At 27.6% G+C, this 24,327-nt stretch overlaps 13 protein-coding genes across 13 annotated transcripts; 9 read left to right on the top strand and 4 right to left on the bottom strand.

Moving 5' to 3' along the window:
- Window positions 1-314: 314 nt before the first annotated feature.
- ENU1_214700 (transcription enhancer protein, putative) lies at window positions 315-3,830 on the top strand (the record flags this gene model as incomplete). The annotated part of the gene is made up of 1 exon (XM_008862533.1): window positions 315-3,830. One exon carries the CDS (start codon window positions 315-317, stop codon window positions 3,828-3,830), a length of 3,516 nt encoding a protein of 1,171 aa, XP_008860755.1.
- Window positions 3,831-4,062: 232 nt separating this feature from the next.
- ENU1_214690 (acetyltransferase, GNAT family protein) lies at window positions 4,063-4,806 on the top strand (the record flags this gene model as incomplete). Its single annotated transcript, XM_008862532.1, has 1 exon — window positions 4,063-4,806. One exon carries the CDS (start codon window positions 4,063-4,065, stop codon window positions 4,804-4,806), a length of 744 nt encoding a protein of 247 aa, XP_008860754.1.
- Window positions 4,807-4,912: 106 nt separating this feature from the next.
- Window positions 4,913-7,114, bottom strand: ENU1_214680 (DNA replication licensing factor, putative; the record flags this gene model as incomplete). The annotated part of the gene is made up of 1 exon (XM_008862531.1): window positions 4,913-7,114. The coding sequence occupies one exon, from the start codon at window positions 7,112-7,114 to the stop codon at window positions 4,913-4,915; it is 2,202 nt and encodes a 733-aa protein (XP_008860753.1).
- A 232-nt stretch (window positions 7,115-7,346) lies between these two features.
- On the top strand, window positions 7,347-9,358 carry ENU1_214670 (hypothetical protein; the record flags this gene model as incomplete). The annotated part of the gene is made up of 2 exons (XM_008862530.1): window positions 7,347-9,179; window positions 9,239-9,358. 2 exons carry the CDS (start codon window positions 7,347-7,349, stop codon window positions 9,356-9,358), a joined length of 1,953 nt encoding a protein of 650 aa, XP_008860752.1.
- Window positions 9,359-9,554: 196 nt separating this feature from the next.
- On the top strand, window positions 9,555-10,631 carry ENU1_214660 (sphingosine-1-phosphate phosphatase, putative; the record flags this gene model as incomplete). The annotated part of the gene is made up of 1 exon (XM_008862529.1): window positions 9,555-10,631. The coding sequence occupies one exon, from the start codon at window positions 9,555-9,557 to the stop codon at window positions 10,629-10,631; it is 1,077 nt and encodes a 358-aa protein (XP_008860751.1).
- A 474-nt stretch (window positions 10,632-11,105) lies between these two features.
- On the top strand, window positions 11,106-11,690 carry ENU1_214650 (hypothetical protein; the record flags this gene model as incomplete). The annotated part of the gene is made up of 1 exon (XM_008862528.1): window positions 11,106-11,690. The coding sequence occupies one exon, from the start codon at window positions 11,106-11,108 to the stop codon at window positions 11,688-11,690; it is 585 nt and encodes a 194-aa protein (XP_008860750.1).
- Window positions 11,691-11,826: 136 nt separating this feature from the next.
- On the bottom strand, window positions 11,827-12,843 carry ENU1_214640 (actin, putative; the record flags this gene model as incomplete). The annotated part of the gene is made up of 1 exon (XM_008862527.1): window positions 11,827-12,843. One exon carries the CDS (start codon window positions 12,841-12,843, stop codon window positions 11,827-11,829), a length of 1,017 nt encoding a protein of 338 aa, XP_008860749.1.
- A 159-nt stretch (window positions 12,844-13,002) lies between these two features.
- Window positions 13,003-16,941, top strand: ENU1_214630 (myosin heavy chain; the record flags this gene model as incomplete). Its single annotated transcript, XM_008862526.1, has 1 exon — window positions 13,003-16,941. The coding sequence occupies one exon, from the start codon at window positions 13,003-13,005 to the stop codon at window positions 16,939-16,941; it is 3,939 nt and encodes a 1,312-aa protein (XP_008860748.1).
- An 89-nt stretch (window positions 16,942-17,030) lies between these two features.
- ENU1_214620 (hypothetical protein) lies at window positions 17,031-17,687 on the bottom strand (the record flags this gene model as incomplete). Its single annotated transcript, XM_008862525.1, has 1 exon — window positions 17,031-17,687. The coding sequence occupies one exon, from the start codon at window positions 17,685-17,687 to the stop codon at window positions 17,031-17,033; it is 657 nt and encodes a 218-aa protein (XP_008860747.1).
- Window positions 17,688-18,120: 433 nt separating this feature from the next.
- On the top strand, window positions 18,121-19,461 carry ENU1_214610 (sulfotransferase, putative; the record flags this gene model as incomplete). Its single annotated transcript, XM_008862524.1, has 1 exon — window positions 18,121-19,461. The coding sequence occupies one exon, from the start codon at window positions 18,121-18,123 to the stop codon at window positions 19,459-19,461; it is 1,341 nt and encodes a 446-aa protein (XP_008860746.1).
- Window positions 19,462-19,598: 137 nt separating this feature from the next.
- Window positions 19,599-21,926, bottom strand: ENU1_214600 (Utp13 specific WD40 associated domain containing protein; the record flags this gene model as incomplete). The annotated part of the gene is made up of 1 exon (XM_008862523.1): window positions 19,599-21,926. The coding sequence occupies one exon, from the start codon at window positions 21,924-21,926 to the stop codon at window positions 19,599-19,601; it is 2,328 nt and encodes a 775-aa protein (XP_008860745.1).
- Window positions 21,927-22,190: 264 nt separating this feature from the next.
- ENU1_214590 (hypothetical protein) lies at window positions 22,191-22,799 on the top strand (the record flags this gene model as incomplete). The annotated part of the gene is made up of 1 exon (XM_008862522.1): window positions 22,191-22,799. The coding sequence occupies one exon, from the start codon at window positions 22,191-22,193 to the stop codon at window positions 22,797-22,799; it is 609 nt and encodes a 202-aa protein (XP_008860744.1).
- Window positions 22,800-22,925: 126 nt separating this feature from the next.
- ENU1_214580 (Rab family GTPase) lies at window positions 22,926-23,627 on the top strand (the record flags this gene model as incomplete). Its single annotated transcript, XM_008862521.1, has 4 exons — window positions 22,926-22,953; window positions 23,008-23,148; window positions 23,197-23,466; window positions 23,518-23,627. 4 exons carry the CDS (start codon window positions 22,926-22,928, stop codon window positions 23,625-23,627), a joined length of 549 nt encoding a protein of 182 aa, XP_008860743.1.
- Window positions 23,628-24,327: the final 700 nt, after the last annotated feature.

The raw sequence follows: 24,327 nt of genomic DNA, 5'->3' as shown, positions 1-24,327 counted from the left end.
GATTAATTGGGCAAATTGGAAAGGTCATAAAATGATGAAATAAGATTTTATCTCTTCATTAATTTTCAATTATTCTTTCAAATTTTTATATATTTTTTTTTAAGATCTTCTTAATATAACTTTCAAAAAAAAATAATTTTAAGATTATTGAGTTATAATAAAATTTAATAATAAATAAACTCAACAGAAGTTACTAGAAGATGAGAATATAAGGTGGTATTGAATTTGAGGTTTAATAAGTATAGAAAGAAAGACGTGGCAGGCAAAAAGAACTTAAAAAGGATGAATCAGAGAAAAATAAATAAATAAGAAAAATGCAATTTAACATTGATTTAAATATGACATTAGAGAAGATGAGAAATCCTGATCCTGATTTAAGATATATGGCAACCTCTGATTTTAATAATAGTTTAAATAAAAGTAAGGTATTTAAATTTGACCAAACTCAACAAAAACATATTGTTATTGGTCTTTTAACATTACTTACTGATGAAACTAATGATGTTAAAGATATTGCTATTAAATGTATGACATCATTCGCTCCATATATCACATCTGCTTTATCAGTAAAATTACTATTAGAAAAATTACAAACTATTTTATTAGACCCAGCTAAGAAAATGGACATTCATAGAGATGTTGCTGTTGAAGTTATTAAACAGACTTTAAAAATCTTTATTATTAATAAAGAATTTAAATTATTATTGAACGATAGTTTTTCTATTCCATTACTTAGTTTCTTTAATCGTAAAGAATTAACTGATATATCTATTGGATATAACTTAGATGTGTTAGATGTTATTATAACTAAAAATGGTTCTACATTAGATATATCTAATGTCATTAAAACTCTTCTTCCTTATATTTCTAACGGTGTTTTTGCAAACAGAAGAAGAACAGTTCAATGTATTGCACATCTTTCTAAATATGCTGATGATAAACAACTAGAATTAATTCTTAATAATTCTCTTACTGCTTTAAAGAAATGTGTTGTTAAAGAACAAATGAAAGTATATGTAACTTTGTTTTCATCTGTTTGTGGTATTATTAAAGACAAATTTGGACCTTTTGTTAATAATACTTTTGTTATTTTAAAAGAAAAGTTTATTGGAGCTGAAGAAGATGTTGATGATGATTTGAAGGAAGCTGTTTTGAATACTTATAATGTTTTTCTTTTGTCTTGTCCAAGTAAACTTGGTGAAATAGCTAATGAGATTTTAGGTGTTGCTTTAGAATATATTCAATATGATCCTAATAGATTTGAATTTGATGAAGAAGATGGAGAAGCAATGGAAGAAGAAGAGGAAGAAGAAGATATTTTTGAAGATGAACAAGATGTTACTTGGAAATTAAGAAAATTAGCAGGTGACTGCATCAATTCTATTATCCTCAAAAGAGAGGATTTGTTTGATAGATTTATAGAAGAAGGACTTTCAGTTGTTGTTAAAAGAATGAAAGAAAGTGTTGAAATAGTATTAGATATTATTTTAGGTATTTATTCATTAACAATAAATACAATTAATAATGGTCATAAAGTAGTTCATGAAAAGATTACACAAACTATTCCAACTGTTATTTCTCAAATAAACATTATTTTGAATGGAAAGAAGTTTGTTGAGAAATCAAAGATTGAATGTTTTAAGATTATTTCAGAACTCTCTATATTTGATGGAGGTATGTTGCTTAAAGAAATTGGAATAACACAAAATGTCATTACTGAATTACTTAAGGCACCAAAAACACATGTAGAATTATTATTTGCTCTTTGTGATTCATTAAGAAATTTATTCAAAGTGAAAGGAACAAGTTCAATAGATATTTCTATTTCTCCAATTCTTATTTCATTATTTGAAAACAAGAATTTTAGAATTGCTATTGATGCAATTAAAACTGAAAATTCATTATTAGAAAATACAGATACTGTTGAAGAAGGAAAAGAGTTAAATGTTGTAAATATTCTTAATTCATTAATTAGTTTAATTAAATCAGATAAAGATCATGAAGTTAAAGAACAAGCGATTTATTGCATTGGAACAATTATTAAAAAGTTCATTTCTATACTACCATTTGATGCATTGAAAGAGGCATTTGATGAACTTATTTCATTATATGAAAATACTTTTTTGAAAGCACCTGCATTAATTGTAGTTGGAAATACAATTAATTATCAAATTTTAAATGTATTAAAGAATGCAGACAAATTATTCCTTCAAACCATTCAACAAACACAACAAGCAACAAGACAAGTTAAAGTTACTTCATTAAATGCTTGTAAAAGTATTTTAGAGTCATATCCTTCAATTTCTAATAAAACGATAGAGTTAGCATTACCAACCATTTCTAGTTTTGTTTATGATAGTGATAGTAGTATTGTAGAAATATCTGTTAACATTATTTCTTTATTTGCTAAGAATGAAGAATTAGTAAATACAATTCTAAATAATGTATATCGTAAATTAGTAGAAATTAGTAAAGGAAATAATGCACGTGAAAGTTTAGGTTCATGTTTAATGAATATAACTGCTATTTTAGCCACTAAAGAAAAAAAGAAAGTTACTGATATGATTATGAAGATTGAAAATCATATTTATTCTAAAGCTAATTTATATTTAACTGGTTTAATGCTTGCCGCTACTAAACCTGAAGTATCAATTCTTCTTAAAGAAGTTAAGGATAGTGTAAAAATTTTGAAAGCTAATGTTAATCAATCAGTTGAATTCTTTAATTCAATTGTTTTATTATATGCTATTGGACAAATGGCTATTAATGGAGAGGTTGAAAAAGAATCACTTCAAGATATTCTTGTTGATTTACTTGAAGTTGATAGTGACCCAGTTAGACAGGCTGCATCTATGGCACTTGGGTCTCTTCCAGGAGTTATCCCATTCTTATTTGGAAAGTTACAAAAGAAGAAGAGTTTCTTCTTAATGAGTGCAATGAAAGAAGCTGTTAAGTATACTGACAAAAGTGAAGTTGAAAATATAATAAAACAACTCATTTTACTTGGTTCTGATGATAAAATTTTATTACCATTGTCTGATTGTTTTGGTAAATTAATTTCTATTGATGCTGCAACTTATGTACCACGATATTATGTACCAGCACTAAAAGATAAAAATGGTAATGCTGCATTAATTGGATCAATTAAAAAGACATGTATGAATAATTGTGATGTTCAATTATTTGTTCCATTAATTCCTTTAGTTGTATCAAGATTAGGAGATAAAACACCAGCAATTAAATGTGCATTATTTGCTGTTATTTCATATTTATTAAATCATGCACAAAAAGAAATTTATCCATATCTTAATAATATTTTGGAAAATGTTATTGCACAAACTGCAGTTGATCAAACTTATATTCTTATTGCTAAATTCGGTAATTGTAAACATATTTCAGATAATGGTCTTGATGCTAGAAAGGCAGTTTATGATTGTTTGAATGTATTGATTGATAATTTCTTAAATGATCTTGATTATAAGAAAATTGCAACAACAGTATTAAATGGTATTGTTAATGATAATGATCATGACATTAAATTACTCTGTTTCAATTTATTAACAAAGATGGTTATTCTTAATCCTGACCCTATGGTAGAAAATATTGAAGACTTTGTTCCAGAGATGAGAAAGCTTATTAGCAGTTCTTTAGATGAAAAGAATAAGGATGTTGACCCACCAAAACAACAAGAACTTTCAAAGGCAGTTTGCAGATTTATTGCTAAAGTTTCTGCCCATCCATTGGCAAATGTAAGTGTTCAATTTGAGAAGTTATTTAATGATATTATGAATAGTTTGAAAATGGGACCAATATTTAAATCAATGGTTTAATCTTAATTTAATAAATTGAAAAGAAACTTACACAACCATTTTTAATTTTAGTTTTATGTTAATTTTAATTGAGTTAGGTGGTGGTTATCTAAATAATTATCATTAACTTGAAAAGTTACTTTTCTTTGTCATTTCATTCTAATAAATTTATTATGGATTGTAAAATGTTTTAACAAAAATTTATCTATTTCATTACAAAAAACTAAAATCCAGATTGAAAAATTACTAGAAAATGTCAGAAGTCAAAAGTATGTCTGATGCACCAAAAGTTCGAGGAGCAATTCCAAGGGAAAAAGAAAAAAAGGGTGAAATTAAATTTATTACTGTGGCTAATAGAGGAACAAGAGAACAACTAGAATTATTAACAGCTATGAAAAATATTGTTTCAAGACATTTACCTAATATGGCATTGGATTATATTAGTAGAATTGTTTATGACACTGTGTATCATGAGTCATTATTGCTTATTAATTGTAAAGATAATAAGCCCTTTGGTGGAATTTGTTTTAGACCATTTCCAACTCAAGGATTTGTTGAAATAGTTTTTTGTGCTGTTGATTCTACACAACAGGTACAAGGGTTTGGTTCATATCTCATGCAACATTTAAAGAAAGAAATTCAAAGTCGAGGAATTTATCATATTTTAACTTATGCTGATAATCAAGCTATAGGTTATTTTATGAAACAAGGATTTCATAAACATGTAACATTAAATAAAGAACGCTGGCAAGGCTACATTAAAGATTATGTTGAAGCCACATTAATGGAATGTGTCCTTCACAAGAATGTAGAAGATTATACTGACGTTCCTTCAACAATTAAAAAACAGCGAGATGCATTACAATCCCTAATAGGACAAGTGTCTAAATCTGAAGTACGTCCAGGACTAACATGCTTTAAACAAGGGATTCCAAAGATAAAAATTGAAGAAATACCTGGATTGAAAGAAACTGGTTGGAAACCTGATGTTCATTAACAAATTATTAAATGAATTAACATAAATCTTTCGTTACAAAATTACAACTATAGAGTATTTATCAATTCAATTTCTATCTATCTTTTTATTTTTCTTTCTGAAGATGTTACATTCCTGTTGCTAATTTATATCCTCCTGATTGTTTTAATAAAAACCCTTCATTATTTAACTGATCAACAAGATCTTGCATATCTGGAACATGTAATTGACTTGCAATTTGTTGTATTTCATTTTTGGTTAATATATTACTATTTTTCTTCTTTGCTTCTGTTTGGAATACACGCATTAAACTCTTAAGCATTTTTGACTTACCTCCACGAACACCTCCCATAGCTCTAAAATCAATAACAGGTGAATTTGATATACCACCTAATCCCGTTAAACTTGCTATTTTAAATATTTCTATCACATCCATAGCATCGTCCTTTGTTGCAACTTCTCTGCATTCCGCCTTAGCTCTTGCCTCAGTCAATCGAATTAAACTTTCTAGTTGACGAGTCGTTACTGGAGTATCATCATCTTCTTTATACGACTGCCTTAGTTCAATGTAAAAACGTTGTAATTCTAATTTAGCTTCTTCGTTTAGCTGAGGATGAATATTAGCCCTTGCATAAGCAAGATATTTTCTAAATAATCTTGGTGGTAGTGGGTCTGAGCTTTCAACACTATGGTCACTTAAATAATCCCTTAGACTAATTCTTCCGTTTGTGGATTGGGTAGTTCCTGTTGAAGAGATTTGAGAAATTGATAGTTGACTATATTTCCTTTGAATATTCTTCCCAGAATGCATTTTAATAATATGATTAGATAATTCCTTGTCTGCCTCAGCATCAGGGTTATCAACTAAAACAAAAATCAAATCAAATCGAGAAAGTAATGGTGAAGGCATATTAATATTTTCTGAAACTGTTTTACCACAATTGAAATGACCTTCAACTGGATTTGCTGCAGCAATTACTGAAGTTCTTGCAAGAAGCGTACAACAAATACCTGCTTTAGCAATAGAAATTGATTGTTGTTCCATAGCCTCCAATAGTGATGAATAGTCTGTTCGTTCCATTTTGTCAAATTCATCAATACAACAAACTCCTTGATCTCCTAGTACCAGTGCACCACTTTCTAATGTAAAATCTGATGTTCCTGAATATCTGTGTAATGCTACTGTTAATCCTGTTTTAGTAGTAGAAGATCCAGATACATAAACACCTCTTGGAACTATATTTGCAACTGCCCTCAACATTTGAGACTTACCTAGTCCAGGATCCCCAACAATTAATAAATGAGAATCAGCCCGAATTTTTGCAACGTCATGTTTTCTAGTTCCACCAAACAATACCAATACAATTGCTGTTTTAACTATATAATGTCCATAGATTGGTGGACATAATGAATGAACAAGTAGTCTAAGTAAATTATTTTTTTCTTTTAATATCTCAATAAATTTCATATCTTTTTCTGAAAACTCTGTTATGTCTCTATCTCCAGTCTCTGCACGACAATTTTCTAAGTAATTAACAGCAATATATGGTTCATAAATTGTTTGACTTTTATTTTTTCTTTTAAATTGTTTTGTAATTGAGTCATTTCTCCTTAATACTCCAGAGACAATAACAGTATCTCCAGGCACACATGTGTTAACCAATTCATTAACTAATTCAATTTCAATACTTCGTGGAATTCTTCCTTCACCTTCATCAACTTCCTGAATTCTAATTCGTTGTGTTTCAGTTACTTTTACAGTATTTCTCATAGGAATAAAACTTGATGAACCACATAAATGACATTTTTTTGGTTCTGTATATTTTCCATCTCTAAAAGTCACTTCTTTGTTTGCTTTACAAGTACTACAACAAAACACCATTGATACAAGATGAGGCTTAATTGAACTTGCCCTAATAACAGTACCTTTAATACAAATTAATTTACCTATAGACGATGCTTTTAATTCTTTAATTGTTGATGTTGGTTTTGGTATTTGGACTCGAACAATACACCTACAATCCATTATTTGTGATGGATCAGAAGCTGAGTGTAAAGCTACATAATGCATAGCATATTCTATTGATGGTATCACAATTTCTGGTTTTTCAAATAACATTTCTTTAAAGTCTTCTTCACCAACCATTGCAATTAAGTCATCTAACTGAATATTCATTCCAACTTCACTATGTCCAAGAAATTCTTCTGCATGAACATATTCTTCAAATTTTGGTACTAATAATGAAGATAACTCTAATTCAGTTTTAGATGATTTTGGGTTATAGAAATAACGGTCTTGTAGTTTTAATTCCAAGTCTATTAATTCCATTCTTTCACTCTTACAATTTTAAGTTTCTTTTTTTCATGTCTTTTCATTAAAATTCCTCAATTCACTTTTCACAGTTTTTTTTAATTAACATCTTTTATTCTTTTTATGTGTTTTTAAAAACAAAATAATAAAAAAAAACATTTTAATGTTATAATTTTCAACAACTTGAAATTGAGAATATAAAAAATAAAAAAAAAAGATAAAAAGAGATGATAATCAGATCATTTTATTGATGAGTAAAACAACAGCTGGTATTTATCGACCAATGGGTATTCAAGTCCAACAAGAATTTGAAGGGTTTTCATATTCAACATCTTTTCTTACTGGAGCATATGCATTATCTTATTATTCAAACTGTAAAACCGCAATAGTTAATTTTCCTAATTCACCACGTGTAGAAAAGATAGTTTGTGAAAATAAACCAGGATATACACTAGTTTCAAAATATGATAATGCCATATACTTTTACGTATTTCCAGAAGAACTTCATATTTTAAAATATAATAAAGATTTTACACATCAAGTAGTAAAATTTAAAAATGATAGTCAAACGATTAATGGGACTTCATTAGTGATGGAAGATGAATTGTACATTTATTTAATAAGTACGTCTAAAATAGTTACAATAGAAAAAAAGAATCCAACAGAAGTTAAAAATACTTGTCCACTTGATAATAGTTTTAGTTCATTTGCAAAAGAATCATGTGTATTACCAAATAATAGAATACTATTAGCTGATTCAGTAGTTAATATGGGTAATGTACATTTTAAAGTTTGGGATCTTATTGCTAAGAAAGTTGTTGCTCAATTATATCGTGTCCCTGGAGAAAATGAGCCAAGTTGTTATCAAGTATTTCATAATGAAATTTATATGGCTATGGGAACTTGTGTTTATTATTGTACTATTCCAACAAAACTAAATCCAGATAATATTGTTGTATTAGAATTTAGTAAATATGAGTTTCATGATCGTTCTATTCAATCATTCCTCGTTGAAGATGATTATGTTTTTATTGGAGATTCTTATGGAATGGTAACTTTGCATTCATTCCCATCCTTTGAATATCTACACTCACTTGCACTTGGAGTTGAAAGAGATGAACAAGTAAAATTCTTTGATGAAAGACCTGTATTTAGTTTCCGTAATTCAGTTGTTGGAATGAAACGAGTATTAAAATATCTTGTATATTGGTTATTAAATGGAACTGTTTGTATTTCAAATTTTTTTGCAACAGAAAGACAGGTTGATTGTTTATCATTTGGAGATAATAAAAGACAATTAAGAGAGATATATTTTACATTTAATGAAAAACTGAATATAAGTATGAGATTTAATGTACTTAAAGAACAAAATTCTGCAATTATTCCACTCAATGAATTTTATACTTGGGAAGTTCAAATGCCTTCAAGAATTAGTCCTGAATTAGCATATGTTGGATTTTTCCAAATGTTTCCAACAATTATTAAAGGAATTTATTCAGCTCTTGACAATGGTTCAAAAAATACAGAAAAATTAAAAAATGTTGTTAAAGAATGTTATTTTATTGTTACAACGATTAATTCAATTAAAGAACATACTGGAGCTCTTATTCCATTTCAATTTTTCATTGAAATGGTAGAAGGGATAAGTGAAGCACATGCATTTTGTGATGACTCATCAAAGAAATCACAAGAAGAAATTATTGATATTTTAAATAAGTCAATAAATGATTTGATTGTTGGAATAGATGACTCAGTAGCTATTGCCCAACATAAGATTGATATGGTTAAAGATCCAAAATTTATTGATCCAGGACAACCATCTTCATTTGCAATAAAGGCGACTCATTATAATCAATCAATGAGAAAACATTTTATGGAAGATTTATTAAATCCAAATTATGTTATTGATGAAAATGATCATAGAGTAAAATTCTTTTATATGAATTCTAGTTGTTTTCTTATTCAAAAACAAAATGATTTTCATAAACATATGAATCAATTTACTGAGTTTTGTCAAAGTAATGATGTAGGTGCTCTTGTAGATGCTCAAGAATTAGTTAAAATTAATGCTCTATTAGATCAAGTTTGTCTTTTTTTTAATTTATTTAATTAAAATAAATAAGAAAATATTAATATTATTAGATTCATGATGAAATTCAAGAAACACGTGATGATATTAAAGATATTGTTTCAACAACATATGCCTCAGATAAATGGTTACATGAATTAGATTTTATTAATGAACAACTTCCATTAATTTAACAATAATTCCTTTTTTTTAATAATTTATTACTTTTTATCTTTTTTTAAATTTGAAAAAGAACAGAATTACTTAAAATAGAAAACATTCTAACTTTTTAAATTTTGAATACTGAAAAAAGGAGTTTTTAATATTCTTTCATTATATTCTATAATCTACAATTCTCTTTTGAATAGTATTAGAACTGATAAATATTAAATGATTATACTCTTTAAAGATTTACGTGATTTTTTATATAAAACTGTCATAAAATCTATGCCAAGTGTTTATAAATTACAAACCAAGAAAAATAAAATTCTTGATATTTTTTTCTTAATTATGACTCATTTGGCAGGCGTAGGTGTGTATTGTGCTTTAATTCCAACTGCATGGTGGATTCATCCATCATCAGAATCTCTTAATATTAGTAATGAATTATTATATCTAATATCAATTACTACATATTTGGGTAATTTTATGAAAAATTTATTTGCTTGTCCAAGACCTTCTGGAGTATGGCAACCTTTTAAAGAAATTGATTTTGGTTTACCATCAACCCACACAATGAATGCTGTGGCAAACGGTCTATTTTTTATTATTTATCTAAAACCAAATTTATGGATATGTTTATTAATAACAGTTTATGTATTTATTGTTGCAGTTAGTAGAATTTATATGGGAGTACATTCTCCAGCAGACGTTATTGCTGGTGCTTTATTAGGATTTGTTTCAATGGCATTTTTTGAATTTTTCCCTGATTTTCCTCAGAAATGGTATTTTATTCCAATTATGTTGGTTTGTCATGTTATTTTATTATCACTTCATTCTTTGTGTTTTACTAGATATACACCATGTTATTGGAGGTCAGTTCTTGGATTTGGTTATATTTTATTAAATTTTACAATGGAAGTTTTAAATTGCCATGTTTCTGTACCAGATATGCCTTCATATTCTTGTATTATTCATAGTCCTTTGTTATTATTAAAATGTTTTATTTTAGGTTTTAGTGTATCGGGTATTGGTTATTTTGTGTTAAAGTTACTTAAATTATTGTTTTCTCATTTACCATCATTATTAGATTGGTATAGTGCTAAAGCAAATATTATTCGTATTCATTGTCACTTAGACCCTCTTGAATTTACTCCTGAAATGAACCATAATAGATTAATTTATGCTAATGAATTTTTTTCTACTTATATAGGTGCTGTATTTATTGCTTGGATGTGTAAGTATGTTTCTCCTACAGTAGTTCAAAAAACTATACCAGAATTATTTCAGCCTGACTTATGCCTTTAGTTAAAGTAAAAAAAATTTGGGTTAAAAGGTAAAAAAAAATAGAGCTTTAAGTATAAATTTCTTCTTTATTATTTTTATTGTTTTCTTTTTTCAGCTGAGAAAATCGTCATACTTATGTTACTTTTTTATTCTTTTTTTTTTTCTTACTTAGAAAAAATACTAGAGTAAATTTTTATTTACAGAAAAAATTACCTTATAATCCAACTAATTTAAATAAAATATTGAAAATATATATTTTGTTTCTTCTTTACTAGTTGGACTAAACTAAGCTGAGTTTAGTGAAAAAATAAAGGCAGAATAGAGGAAATTAGGTAAAAATCCTACTAAAAAAACAAGGGCTTTGGGAAAGTACAAAACAACCCCTTTCAAATAAACCCAGCTGAGTAAAATGATATAAAAATTTACTAAAAAAACAGGTCCATAGGAACTATATAGTGTTTAGAGAAGAAATAGAAAGAAACTGAATAATATTTAATGACTAGTGTATCTCAGTCTGAAACAAAAAATGAGAATGACTCATTCATCCACTCTCCTTCAGGTACCCCTGAAAGACTACAAACACTAGACCAAAAAAAAGAGCAAAACAAAACCAATAATCCAAAAAAAGTTATGTCAGTAGTGAGAATATCTAAATTAGAAGATACAGTAGATAAAACTTCATCAAAAGATATCATAACTCCAGAGCCATTTATTGACCGCAAAACTATAGAGCTTCATCAAATTGATATTTTGAATGAAAAAGAAGAAGACCTTCAATTAGTTCGACAACGGCTGAGTAGTGTTTCTTTTATTGGAAGAAAGACAGAGAATGGAAGTGGAGATATAAATACTTCTGCTCTATCAGACCAAGGAAAGACTACTGTGATTCTTTATGATGATTCTTGTTTCCTTCCAGAGGAAGAAGATAGTAAAAAGCCAAAAGAAAGACATTCATGTATTGAAGTCTTTGGTAATGAAGAAGAAGAAGAACCAGAAAAGTTAGACGAAGAAGAGTTGAAGAGAAAAAGAAAAAAAGAGATTGAAGAGCTCAAACTCTTTTCAGCAAAGAAGAAGCTGTAAGTTTGAAATAAATAAAACAGAACCCACATCATCAATCATCAACACAAATGTAATTTTAATTATAAACTGCTGGTACTACAAATTCTTGGTTTAAAAGGTTCTTTCATTTTTTTTGTATTATTTCATATTTTTATATTTAATAAAATACATACGTCCCTTCTTCCTCATATTTACTAATACTAAACAATTGATATTTAAAAGAAGGCAATCCTGCATAGATATTTGCTCCAATAAAAGATTCATGAAGAGTATTAATAGAGTATGTTCTAAAAAAATTGTTTTGAACAGAATCAGCATTATGTTGAATTCGTTCAATAAATCCATGAATGAATGAATTTCCTCCACAAACACAAATATCACGCAAGACTTTATTTTTCTTACTAACAGTACAAATACTTTTTGTTAATGCTGATGTAATAGAAGTTTTTCCTTTAAACAAAATTTCAGTTGAATAAAATCTTTCATTCCCAATGTCAATAACTTGACCTTTATTTGAAGAATAACAAACATGCTGGTATGGTAAGGAAGTAATATCTACACCTTCGTTTTGTAACTCTTTTGGAATAAAAAATAATTCTTTCTTTTTGTCAGTATCAATGTCATATAAATGTTGGTGAAATCTTTGATTAAAATCTTTTGTTATATCAATACCACCAATATCAACATTTTGACAACTACCTGGCTCTAATCTCATTTGGTTGTAACAAGCAATTTGAGTAATTTCACTACCACTTTGTACTACATAACCACTTGTTTTATTGCTTTGAATAAGAGCCATCAATGGCTGTGGTTTTAGACACACATTAGACACACCAAAATATTCAAATAAAATTTGTTCCATTAGAAATGGAAAATTAGTTTGTGTATTTAATGGATGAGTAACAAGAACACTTGCACCCTTTAGTATATCATCATAATAAATGTTTTTAAAACTATCAAACACCTCCTCAAAAATGTCTTGTAACTCTTCCCAGTCAATGACTTTACCTCTGCTCATTGGATTACTTCGTCTTTGTACAGTTTTATTTTGGTTCAATTTTTCAACTATTTCTATGTCATCAAAGTGTATGTAGTATATTGATGGAAGTTGATTCCCAGAAAGGCCAAATCGAATCGTTTGACTTCCAAGGTCAATAACCACTGTATTACTCATCAAATTGAAGCTAAGTATTTTGAGTTGAATTTATAAAATGTGTTTTATATTACACAATAAAAATAACAAAATAAGATCTCAAAAAAACTTTAAAATGAAACGCCAGTTGAAAATAGATAAAAAACCCCAAAAGAGAAGATCTTCATCTTTGTTAGTTAGATGAATAAGGAAGAAGCAATCAGTATTATTCAAAGTGCAATAAAAGAATATTGTAATCAGAAAAGTATATGGTTAATGTTATTTAAAGCATGTGAAAAAGATTTAGAATCATACCACAAAGCCAAACAACTTGATGGAACAAAAGCTGAAGTAGGAGAATTAGAACAAACATTAATTAAACTCCAAAACGAAAATGCTAAATTAAAAAATGAGCTACAAACAAAAGAAGATGTTATCAAAAACTATCAAAAAGAATTAACTGAAATAGAAGAAAAAAATAAAGGAGTAGATGATAGAATTTTAGAAGAAAAAGAAAAAAGAAAATCAGCAGAGCTTGAATTAGAAAATAAAAAAGATGATATTCTTGAATTACAAGCGATGGTATCAAATCTTAAACAAAATCTTGCTGGATTACAACAAGAATTAAAAAATAAAGAAGAAGAAATCATAACTGAAACAGATAAATCTAATAAAGCATTAGCAGCTCAAAAAGTTTATCAAGAACAAAAAGAAAAATTAGAAAGTGAATTGGCTGATGTTAAAATTAAATTAGACACAACTCAACAAGAACTTGTTGCTACTCAAGCTCGAGCTGATGGAAATGAAAAAGAAATTGAGGATATTACTCAGGAACAGAATGGATGGATCAGACAGGCTAAAGAAGCAAGTAAACAAATAGACTCATTAAACACTGAATTAGAAGAAGTAGAAAAGGATCTTGATGATGAAATTAAAAGACATACAGCAACTAAAGCAGATCTTGAAAAAACTAAAAATGATTTAGAATCAAGTAATAATCAAATAAATAAGTTAAAAGAACAATTAGAGAAAACTAAAGCAGAAAAAGATGAAAATAAGAATGTTGCTGATCAAGAAGTAGTTACTAGAAAAGCAGTTGAAAGAAAGGTTTCTGATTTAGAAAAGAAGGTTGAAGGATATAAAACCGATTATGAAACAGCACAAAATCTAGTTAATGACTTACAAGTTAAATTAAGAGCAGTTACTAAAGAAAAGGAAGATTTAGAAAAAGAATATTCAAGTGGAAATAATATTCTTGAAGTGCTTCAACAAAGTAAACAAAAAGGAGATGAAGAAATTATCAAATTACATGACGATCTTGCAGAACAAGCTAAAAAAACTACTGATGCTATGAGAGATATAAAACAATTAGAATATGACAAAGTTGCATTAAATGGAGAGATTACTGACTTAAATCTTGAATTAGATAAACAGAAACAATTAGTAACTAAATTACAACAAGAAGTTAAACAACTTCAAGATGACAAAGAACTTAATGAACAAGATATTCGAGATGCTGGATTTGAAAATAAAAAATTAACTAATCAAATCAATGATGCAAAAGAAGCTATGGACAAAGAGTTGATGAAAGAAGAAAAATTAAAACAAGAAATTCAAACATTAAAAGATACTATTGCTAAAAATGACGAAGAACATGACAAGTTAGAGTCTGATATTAACAATAATGAAAAGACTATTAAACAACTCCAAAATGCAAATAAAGTATTAACTGAAAATCTTGAGAATTGTACTAGAGATAAAGAGGCAGCATTAAGAAAGAAAGAACAAGTTGAAACAGACTTGAAAGAGAAAAGTGAAGAATATGACGCATTAAACGAAAAACAAAGAGAACTAAATTCACAATTAGTTACTCTTCAAAAAGAAAATGCTGGATTAAATGAAACAGTTGGAACAATATCACCAGATTTAAAAAATACAAAGGCTTTATTGAAACAAACTCAAAAAGAGTTGAAAGACGCTAAAGACAAAATTGAAGGTTTAACTTTAGACAATGAAGATTTGAAAAAGAAACAAAAAGAGATTCTTGAAGGACATGTATCTATGGAAGAACTTGAAGACTATGAAAAACAATTACAAAGAGAAGTTGCTAAAATAAAACAAAAGAGTGATAAAGAAGCAGAAGAGTTACTTGATGCATTAGATGCATCCGATAAGAAGAATGAAAAATTAAATAGCATTATAACTCAATACAAGGAGAATTTAGATAAATTAACTCAAGAACATGAAGAAATGGAAAAAGCTAAAAACACTGCAGAGAAGAGAGTTATTATCATTCAACAAGACGTTAAAGATAAAGAAGAAACAATCTCTAAATTGGAGAAAGATAAAAATACTTTGAAAGATAGAATTACTGATTTGGAGAGTAGAATTGATGGACTTGAAGGAGGAAATGTTGACGTCAGTGTTGTTGTTAATGCTGCTACAGAATCTTATAAGAAACAAATTGATGATTTAAATAAGACTATCCAAGATGCTAAAGATCAAGAAAAAGATCTTAGAGATGAAATTAAAGATTTAAGATTAGACATTGTTGATTTAAAGGGTGAATTAGAAAGTAAAGAACAAGAAGTTAATAAAGCTGGAGATAAACTTGTGTTAATAGATGATGAAAACCAATCACTAAAACAAACAGTGAATGACCTTAAATTAAAGATTAAACAAAGTGGTGATGAAAAGAACGAATTAACAATGAAAATTAAATACATGGAATTACAAATGAGTGCTCCACAAAAAGAAATTGAAGAAAAGTTAAATCAAGAAGTTATGAAGAATCAAGACCTTCAAGATGAAATAACAAGTATTAACACCCAATTAGCTGAGGCAATTGAAAAAAGAAAGGCAAGTGAAGCGGCATTAGAAGAAATGAAAGAACAAATGGATGGAAAGATTAGAAATAGTAATGACCTTGAAGCTACATACCAAGAATGTTTCAATAAAAAGACTGAGTTAGAGAACAAAGTTGCTGATCTTGAAAATCAACTTGAAATTATTAAAGACAGTATTGAAGAAAAAGATGACAAAATTGCTGATTTACAAGGTCAACTCTCTTCTAACAGTAATGATGCTGTTGCTAATGACAAACTTGGAGATGCTATGCAATTAAAGATTGATACTATTAATAGACAATATTTAGATCTTAAGAGCAAATATGACCAATTAAAATCAGACAATTTAATGGTTCTTAGTGAAAAAGAAGATATTGAGGAAGAATTGTCAAGTGTTAAAGAGGAAATGACTAAAATGGAGGGAGAATATAGAAAGAAAGCTGCTGAGATTGAGAAATTAAAGCATGACGTTAACTTTACTAAACAAGTCACTGGGGATGATGCTAATGACTTAGAGAAATTACAAGAAGATTATGATCAGTTACAAGAAGATTATGATGATTTAATGGAAGACAGTGATGCATTGACTGCAAAGAACCAACAATTAGAAAAGAGAGTAACTGAATTAACAGATGAGGTAGAAATATCACAAGATAAAATTAAAGCCTTAGAAAAACAACTTAGAAAACAAAGTAATGAGTTAGAAGACCATGCAGATGATGCAGAGAATGCAGATGATGATTACGTTAGAATGAAAGCAGACAACGATAAAATCAGAAAAGAACGAGATGAGTATAGAAATAAAATCACTGAAATGGAAGAAAATATGGATCAACTTAAGAAGACTATCACTGAACAAGACATTAAGATAACTGAATTAAGAGGAGGTAATGGAGAAGAGGCATTGAAAATCAAAGCACAAATCAAACAGATTGAAGAAGAAAATGATAAAGAAAAAGAAGAGTTATTGGCTAAAGCCCAACAATTCAAAACGAAGATGAATAAATTCAAAAAACAAGCTCAAGAATTAGCTGAAAAAGTTGAGGACCTTGAAGGACAACTTGAAAAAGCAAAAGGTAGTGCAGCAGCAGCTGGGGCTAGTGATCTTAAGAGTAAAATCAAAGACTTACAAGATGAAATTGAAGATGTAAATCAAAAACTCAGTTCAGAAAAAGAGAAATCTTCCAGATTACAGAGGAAGGTTACTTCATTAGAATCAGACTCACAAGACAAAGATGAACAAATTGCCAAATTGAAAAAGAAAATCAAAAGAATGATGGTTGATGATGATTAAAAGAAACAAAATAAAGATATTTTAATTTCATTTCTTTTTTCAAGTTTTATATTTTTTAAATAAGTGAATTAAATTAAAAGAAAGTTAATTTAAAATAATAAGATCAATTTATGTAATGTTATTAAGTCAAGTGATTCAATTGAAAATGAAAGGTCAACTCCATCAAAATTATCTTGAGTTTGAATCAATTGAACTACTCGTTGTAATTGTTCAGGAGTTGCATTTTCTAAAAGTCTAAGAAGTGTATTTTCCATTTTATTCTTTTTAAATGAATATTGACGATCACCGATACATCCTAATGGCTCTAATAAGTCTGTTATTGGGACACATTCTAACTGTTCTAAATTACGAGAAGATGCAAGAAAAGCATCAAATAAATCTTTAGAAATATGAGGAGAACATCTATGACTATCTACTTCATTTTGAACTATTTTATGAATTTCATCAAAATTTGATTTAGCTTGAAGAACACAATTTTTGCTTTTTTCATCAAGTAAATATAACGGATTACATTTTAATGGTGTATCATATCTATTGAGTTGAATTCTTGAAAAAAGATTATACCTTTGTTCATATGGAATTGATTCGTTTCTGTAATATTTGTTTAATAAAGGAGAAAGAGTTATGAACATTTCTTCTATTGATTTACATGAAAAAACTTTTTCATATGACCCTTTTAATACATTATCAATATCAGGAATTGACAATAAGTACATCTTTACAAATGTAACAAAAGATCTATTCATTTACTTTAATGTACAAGAAAGATGAGATTGGTTAATAAGGAAATAATAATTCTTTTTTCTTTTTTTTTTTTTTATTTTTTTTAAATTAGTTTTGAAATTGCATTTTTTATTTTTATTATCAGCTTTGATTCATTAAGTTTATTTCAATAATGAATAAACACAATATTCAATTTATGAACTTAATGAAATTTCTTTATAAAGAGAATAGTTATCAAGTTAAATTTAATTCCATTATTGGTCAATTTTTCATTCTAAATTGTCTATAAAAAAAATTAGTTTTAGTATTTTAATGATTAATTAATAGTATTTTTAAATTTTCAAAAGAGTTTAATCTCTTAGTTGAATATTTTACAAGTTTTGATCTTTTTTACAATCTTCCATTAGTGGTATAAAAGGAAAGAACTTAATTTATCTACTACGCAAGATTTGAAAAATGTCTCTTCCTAACGTATATCCTGAGCATTATGAAATTAACAAAGATTCTAAGTATTACAGAGACCTTATTCCAAGACCATTATTTGAGGAGTATTTTAATAATATCAAGAAATTAAGTATTGATTTTTTATGTAAATTAGATCCAAGTCATGCAGAATTATACAAATCCTTTGTTCCAGAAATAGATAGTTTTGTCAATCAACCATTTTTTAAAGAATCTATGTATGAAATGTTTGCTGGTTGTGAAGATCAAACAGGTTTTCCATTTAAAACAACAATGAGAAGTTCTGTTGCTAAGATGACAGCTCTTATAAAATATAATATGGAACTAAAAATAGATAAAGAAAATATTGAGAAGATTCAAATTAAAAAACCAATTTATATTGTTTCACTTCCAAGAAGTGGATCAACATTTACTCATGCGGTTCTTGCTTCTGATCCTTGTGCAAAAACAATTAAATTATATGAACATCTTTCTCCTGGTCATAAAACAATGACATATGAAGGAAGAGTTGGATTTAGTAACTCAATCATTGGTCAAATTAATTCTAATTCTAAGGACTTTTGTAAATGTCATGCTATGGACAATGTAAATGCACCAGAAGAAGAATTATTCTTCATGGAACTTCTTGAACATACACTATGTTTTGGAACTTCAATGCCTAGATGGGAACAATATAGAAAATCATCATATGAAAGAGACTTTTCTGATGTTTATAAGGCTGTTTTAAATGAAATGAGAATGTCTGCAGTAGAATTTCCACTTCCAGAAAATGGACACTTCTTGATGAAATGTGTTTCTCATTTTATGACTATGGTACCATTTTTTAATATTATGTGTGCTGACGAAATTGAAGCTAGAATTGTTTGGATTCATAGAGAACCAGTTGATGAAATTAAGTCCGCATTTTATTTACTTGATAATGCTAGAGCTCGATATCTTGGAGATATTGGATGTGATGATCCAAAATGGTTACATGAGAGTATTTGTAAAATGCATAACATAGCATTAAAAAATGCTATTTCAACAAGAGAGAAATGGATTGCTGAAAATCCTGAAAGAGAAAAACAGATTTGTGACATTGGGTTCAATGAAATGGTTGTAGACCCAGTTGGTGTTTCAAGAAGAATATATGAGAAGTTTGGTATGCCATTTACTGATGAATTAGCTCTAAAAATTAAAGATATGGTTTTGAATAATGATCCTCAAAAGAAACATGGAAGAAAAGAAAAGAAAGAAGATGAGTTTACTGTTCCAGATAGTGTTGTAAGAGAACAATATAAATGGTATTTTGATAAATTTGGAAAGTACATGCCAAATTATTGGGGTAAAAATTAAATACTTTTTATAAAATTTAAAATTATTTTTTTTTGTTAATAGAAAATAAATGAAAAATAAATAAAAGTTTTCAAAGAAAAATCAATCATCGTATCAAACGTTCAGTCTTATATTTTTGTTGGTATTTAATGTATTTTTTAAGGAAGTGCTTTGACTTGATCAGCAACAAAGTCAACAAATAAAGCTTTTCTATAATATCCATCTAATGTTTGTAAATGTTTAGTATTTAATTCTTTCATACGGTCTAAACTCTTCTTAAATTCTTCACTATTAAGACTCTCTAAATCCCATTTTAAAAATATAGCGTTCATAACGGTTTGAGCCACAGCCATTGATACATTTCGTTCATTCCAGTATCTAGCAAATTCATACAATTTCTTTCCTAATTCTATGTCCCATTCTTCAATAGCCTCAGAAACATTACAAGAACTACAACAATTTAATGCTTCTTTTTGAAGTCCTAATTCAACACATACTTTTAGTGCCTCTTTCCATTTACCTTGTCGAGTTAAATTCATTAATTTTTGACCAAGAAGAATTTCTTTTTCTCTTGACGTAATTCTTTCAGCAACAACTTCAGATGAAATATCTTGAATAAGTGAAACTAACCCATTATCTCCTGTAACAATAAAGTTTTGATTGTGCTTCGTAATAGACCATAATTTCTCTTCAGAAACATCTAATGTTTGTGTATTTTCTCCAGTCTTTACAACCCATAACCTTACCGTTCCATCATTACCAACAGAGATAATTTGAACACCATCATTAACAAATATTGCCTTAGATATTCCACCATTATGCCCTTGTAATGTTCTTAACGCAGAAAGAGACTTAACACTCCACAACCTAATTGTTCCATCACCAGAGGCTGTGGCAACAACTTGTTCTATTGGGGAAAATTCTGCTGAAATAACAGCTTTTGTGTGTCCTTTTAGTACACCATGTAAAGCAAATCCTTCTTTAGGTGCCCAAAGTTTAGCGGACTTATCAGCTGAACCACTCACAAGGAAAATATCTTTTGTTGAGAATGTTAAGCATTGAATTTCTTTAGTATGTGCAGCAAATGCATCTACTTGTGTAAATTCCTCTAGTGATTCATAAGAAAATATCTTAATATATTTATCATTAGAACCTGTTGCAATCATTCTTGATTGTGTAGAATGACCTAAAGCAGTTACTGCACCACTATGAACAGTTGTATTAACGAGCTCTTTCATAGTTTTAAGGTCCCATAATGAAATAGAACCATCGAAATATCCAACAATAATATAGTCTTTTGAGGGAGATGTACAATATGACATTATCACTGAATCATGACCATAATATAATTGGGAGGTATGTGCAACAAAGTCATATACTTCTAATGCATTTGAATTATTTAATAACAACACTTTATTACAATGTAATGGAAATTCAATATCATGTTGCTTTTTTTCTTCGTTAGTTAATGTATTATCTAATTCCTCATCATTCTCTTCTAGGGGCAAACAACAAATTATACTCTCTCTATCAAAACAGTCATAACTCTTAACTTTTCCTTCAAAAGAATAAAAGATTAAATACCCATCATGACTCACATGAATAATTTCTTCTCCTGCAATCAAAACTGCACCTGGAGACAATAGTCGTTGTTCTTCTTTATTTTTCCATATTATTTCTTTATCTTTTAAAGCAATAAGATTACCTTCTTCTGTTCCAAGAATAATATATTCTCCAGCAAATTGAAGAAATAAAGAATAAGTAATTGGAATAGTTTTCGTTGGTTTTAAAGTTTGCATGTCCCAAATTATAAGAACATTATCTTTTCCAATAGAAACAAGTTGTTTCTTTGTATTTAATTTCATATCTACAATGCCATTTAAATGACCAAACATATCTTTTATTTTGTTTGTATGTAAATTAAATTGTCTAATAGTTTCAAGAGAATCTGAAGATGCATAAACAAGGTATTGTTCTTTTGAATCATCAAACAAAACATTTGTTACAAGAGAATGAGAAAACACCAAATTATGTGTAAAGAATTTATTTTGTAAATCATAAATACGTACATATCCATCATTACTTCCCATTGCTAAAAACCCATTAGAATAACTGAAACACATTGAAACAGTGACAGATTGTTGTTTAGTAGAAGTGTTTGGTGTTTTGATAATCATAAGATGTTCTTTTGGAATAGAAAGGTCATACACATAAACTAATCCTGATGAATAAGAAACAGCTAAGTATCTATTATTTGGTGAAACAGCAAAATTTAATATATCTGAAGAATCTCCTTTATATGTAAATTTTATTGAACCATGTAATGCTGAAACATACGTCGTTGTTGCATCTTCACCTACCCAAATTAAATTAGACCCATCAGAGGTACAAGTAAAAGCACCTCCACAATACTTAGTTTGAAAGACAGTTTGTTTAGAAAGTTGTTGTATAAGTTTTTCTTCTTGTCTTGTAGGAATTGCTTCCATCCAGGGTTTTTTATATTTTTTTTAATTTCTTTTTTAATTTTTTTTATTTTTAAAATATTTTTTTTTATAGTTTAATTCTCTCGTTTTAACTTATTATTCTCTTTGATGTTTTAATATTTTTAGTTCTATTAGTATAACCAGTTACTCTATCATTTAATAATTTATATTCTTCAATAAGTCTTGGTAAAATTACTTTCTTTATTATATTAGTTTTTTTATTTTAATAAATCTTTCAAATGAACTAAGTAATTTATTGAATAAGATATGGAAAATAAATCTGAAATAGAATTAAATCAAAATCAACGTAAAAGCAATATTCTTTCGTTGGAGGGTTTATTAAAAAAAACAGTAGACACAATGGTAATTTTGTTAAATTCCATTGATGAAGAAAAAACAAAATATGAAGAATGTTTTGGTCCTTTAGAAGAGCATATGATAATTAATCCACCTCAACGAATTATTGAATGGGTTCATTCAATTCAACAAACAGTACCTCCATTAGAAGATGAGTTATCACCAACAAAAAGAAATAGAATTGAAGGAACAATGAAAATGGATGTTGGAGGGGTTATTATTAATTTTTCAAACCAAAGAGAAAAACATAGTACTTCATTACCTAAAGTAGCTGATGACTCTTTATTGTTTTTTATGAATAACCAATTCAAAACAAAGTCAATTGGAATAACAGCAAATATTTCAAACACAGATTTAATAAACTTTCCTTCGTTTTCTTCTCAACCGTTTAAGAAACAATTAAAGAAACATTACCCAAAATTTCAAAAAGAGGAGAATAAGACAGTTAATAAAAAAACTTCAAAAAGAGAAAGAAAGATGAAGATTAACATTAATAAAAAACCTAAAAAATTGAATTGAATTTGTCTTACCTCTTTTTATCAACTTTTTTCAATCTAAATTTTGTTGTTTGGAAAACAACAAAATAAATATAAACCCTGTTGAAGTTACTAAATAAACTACTTCATTTGTACAACACTTCACCAAATGAAAGTTGTTATGGTTGGTGATTGTAGTTTGTTTATTATTCTTGTTTTTAATAATAAAAAAGAATAGAGTAAAAAAATAGGTGTTGGTAAAACATCAATTGTAAATAGACTCGTTAATAATGAGTTTATTCAAGAAGTAAGAGCAACTGTTGCTGCGGTATTTCATCAGACAATTGTTGATAGTGAAGATGACTCGTATAAATTAGAAATTTGGGATACTGGTTTGAATTAAATTCTAAATAAAGTAAAACAATTTATTCATAATTTAGCTGGAGAAGAAAAATATCGCTCAGTGGTGGGTTCTTATTTTCGTGGTGCAAATGGAGCAGTTATAGTATTTGATGTTATGGATAAAACCTCATTTGAACATATTGTGGATTGGGAATTTGAAATAAAACAAATTGCACCAGAAGCTACTATTCTTATTCTTGGAAATAAGGCAGAACAAAATAAATGGGTGTTACAAAAAGATGAAATTGAAACTAAATTAAAACAAAATAAATTAAATTATTTTTTTGTATCAGCAAAAACTGGACTAAGTTTGTTCTATTGTTATTTGGAAAAGTAATTTTAAGACTCATCTCTTTAAGACATTAAAAAAGCATTTATATCTCTTGCTACTACTATGCAACCAAGTGAAATTAATGAAAGTGTATGTGTTTTAAATTCAAATACTAGAATTGAAGAAGGGTGTTGTTAGTTGTATGGTCTTTTTATTAAAAAAATTAATAAACAACGTTTTATTAAGGTATTGAATAAATTAGAATAGATACTTTCTGTATGAACAAAGTCTAATTGTGGGTATCTAAAATTAAGAATTTTAGTTATATTTTTATAAGAAAAGTTAATATTTTTAAAGTATATTTTTACAGGAGTATTAATATAAATAAGAGATACATTACATTAATTTAATACCTTTTCTTTTTTATTATTATTCTTTTATATTATGTTATTGTATTTTATTATTATCTTCTTTTTCAATTTAATCAATAAAATAAATTGAATCTAATCGTTTATTCTTTTATTCTTATTCTTTAATTATGTAGGTTTGTATGTTTATTTAATGTTATTAATTAAAAAGTATTTATTAATCAATTAGAATTTCATTTATTCTATTTCATATTTGTGAATTATTTCATTTTGTTGTTTTGGTTGTGTTAAATGATGTATGAGATGGCAATGCTTCATTTATTTTTAATGTTTATTCTTGTTGTAGATTCTAAATGGCAACGAAAAAAACAAATAATATAAAAAAGAATATGAAAGATATAAAAGAATAAAAAGAAAGTAGAAAAATAAAGATAAAAAGAAAGATAAAAAATAATAAATCAAAAGAGATAACAAAATACTAAAAGAGTGGTGAAATAAATTGTGTATTTTTAATGTAAAAATGAGAAATA

This window comes from Entamoeba nuttalli, assembly GCF_000257125.1.
Source record: "Entamoeba nuttalli P19 unplaced genomic scaffold asmbl_10311, whole genome shotgun sequence".
In the NCBI taxonomy this organism is placed as follows: Eukaryota; Evosea; order Mastigamoebida; family Endamoebidae; genus Entamoeba; species Entamoeba nuttalli.
This window is presented reverse-complemented; position numbering and strand designations above follow the sequence as displayed.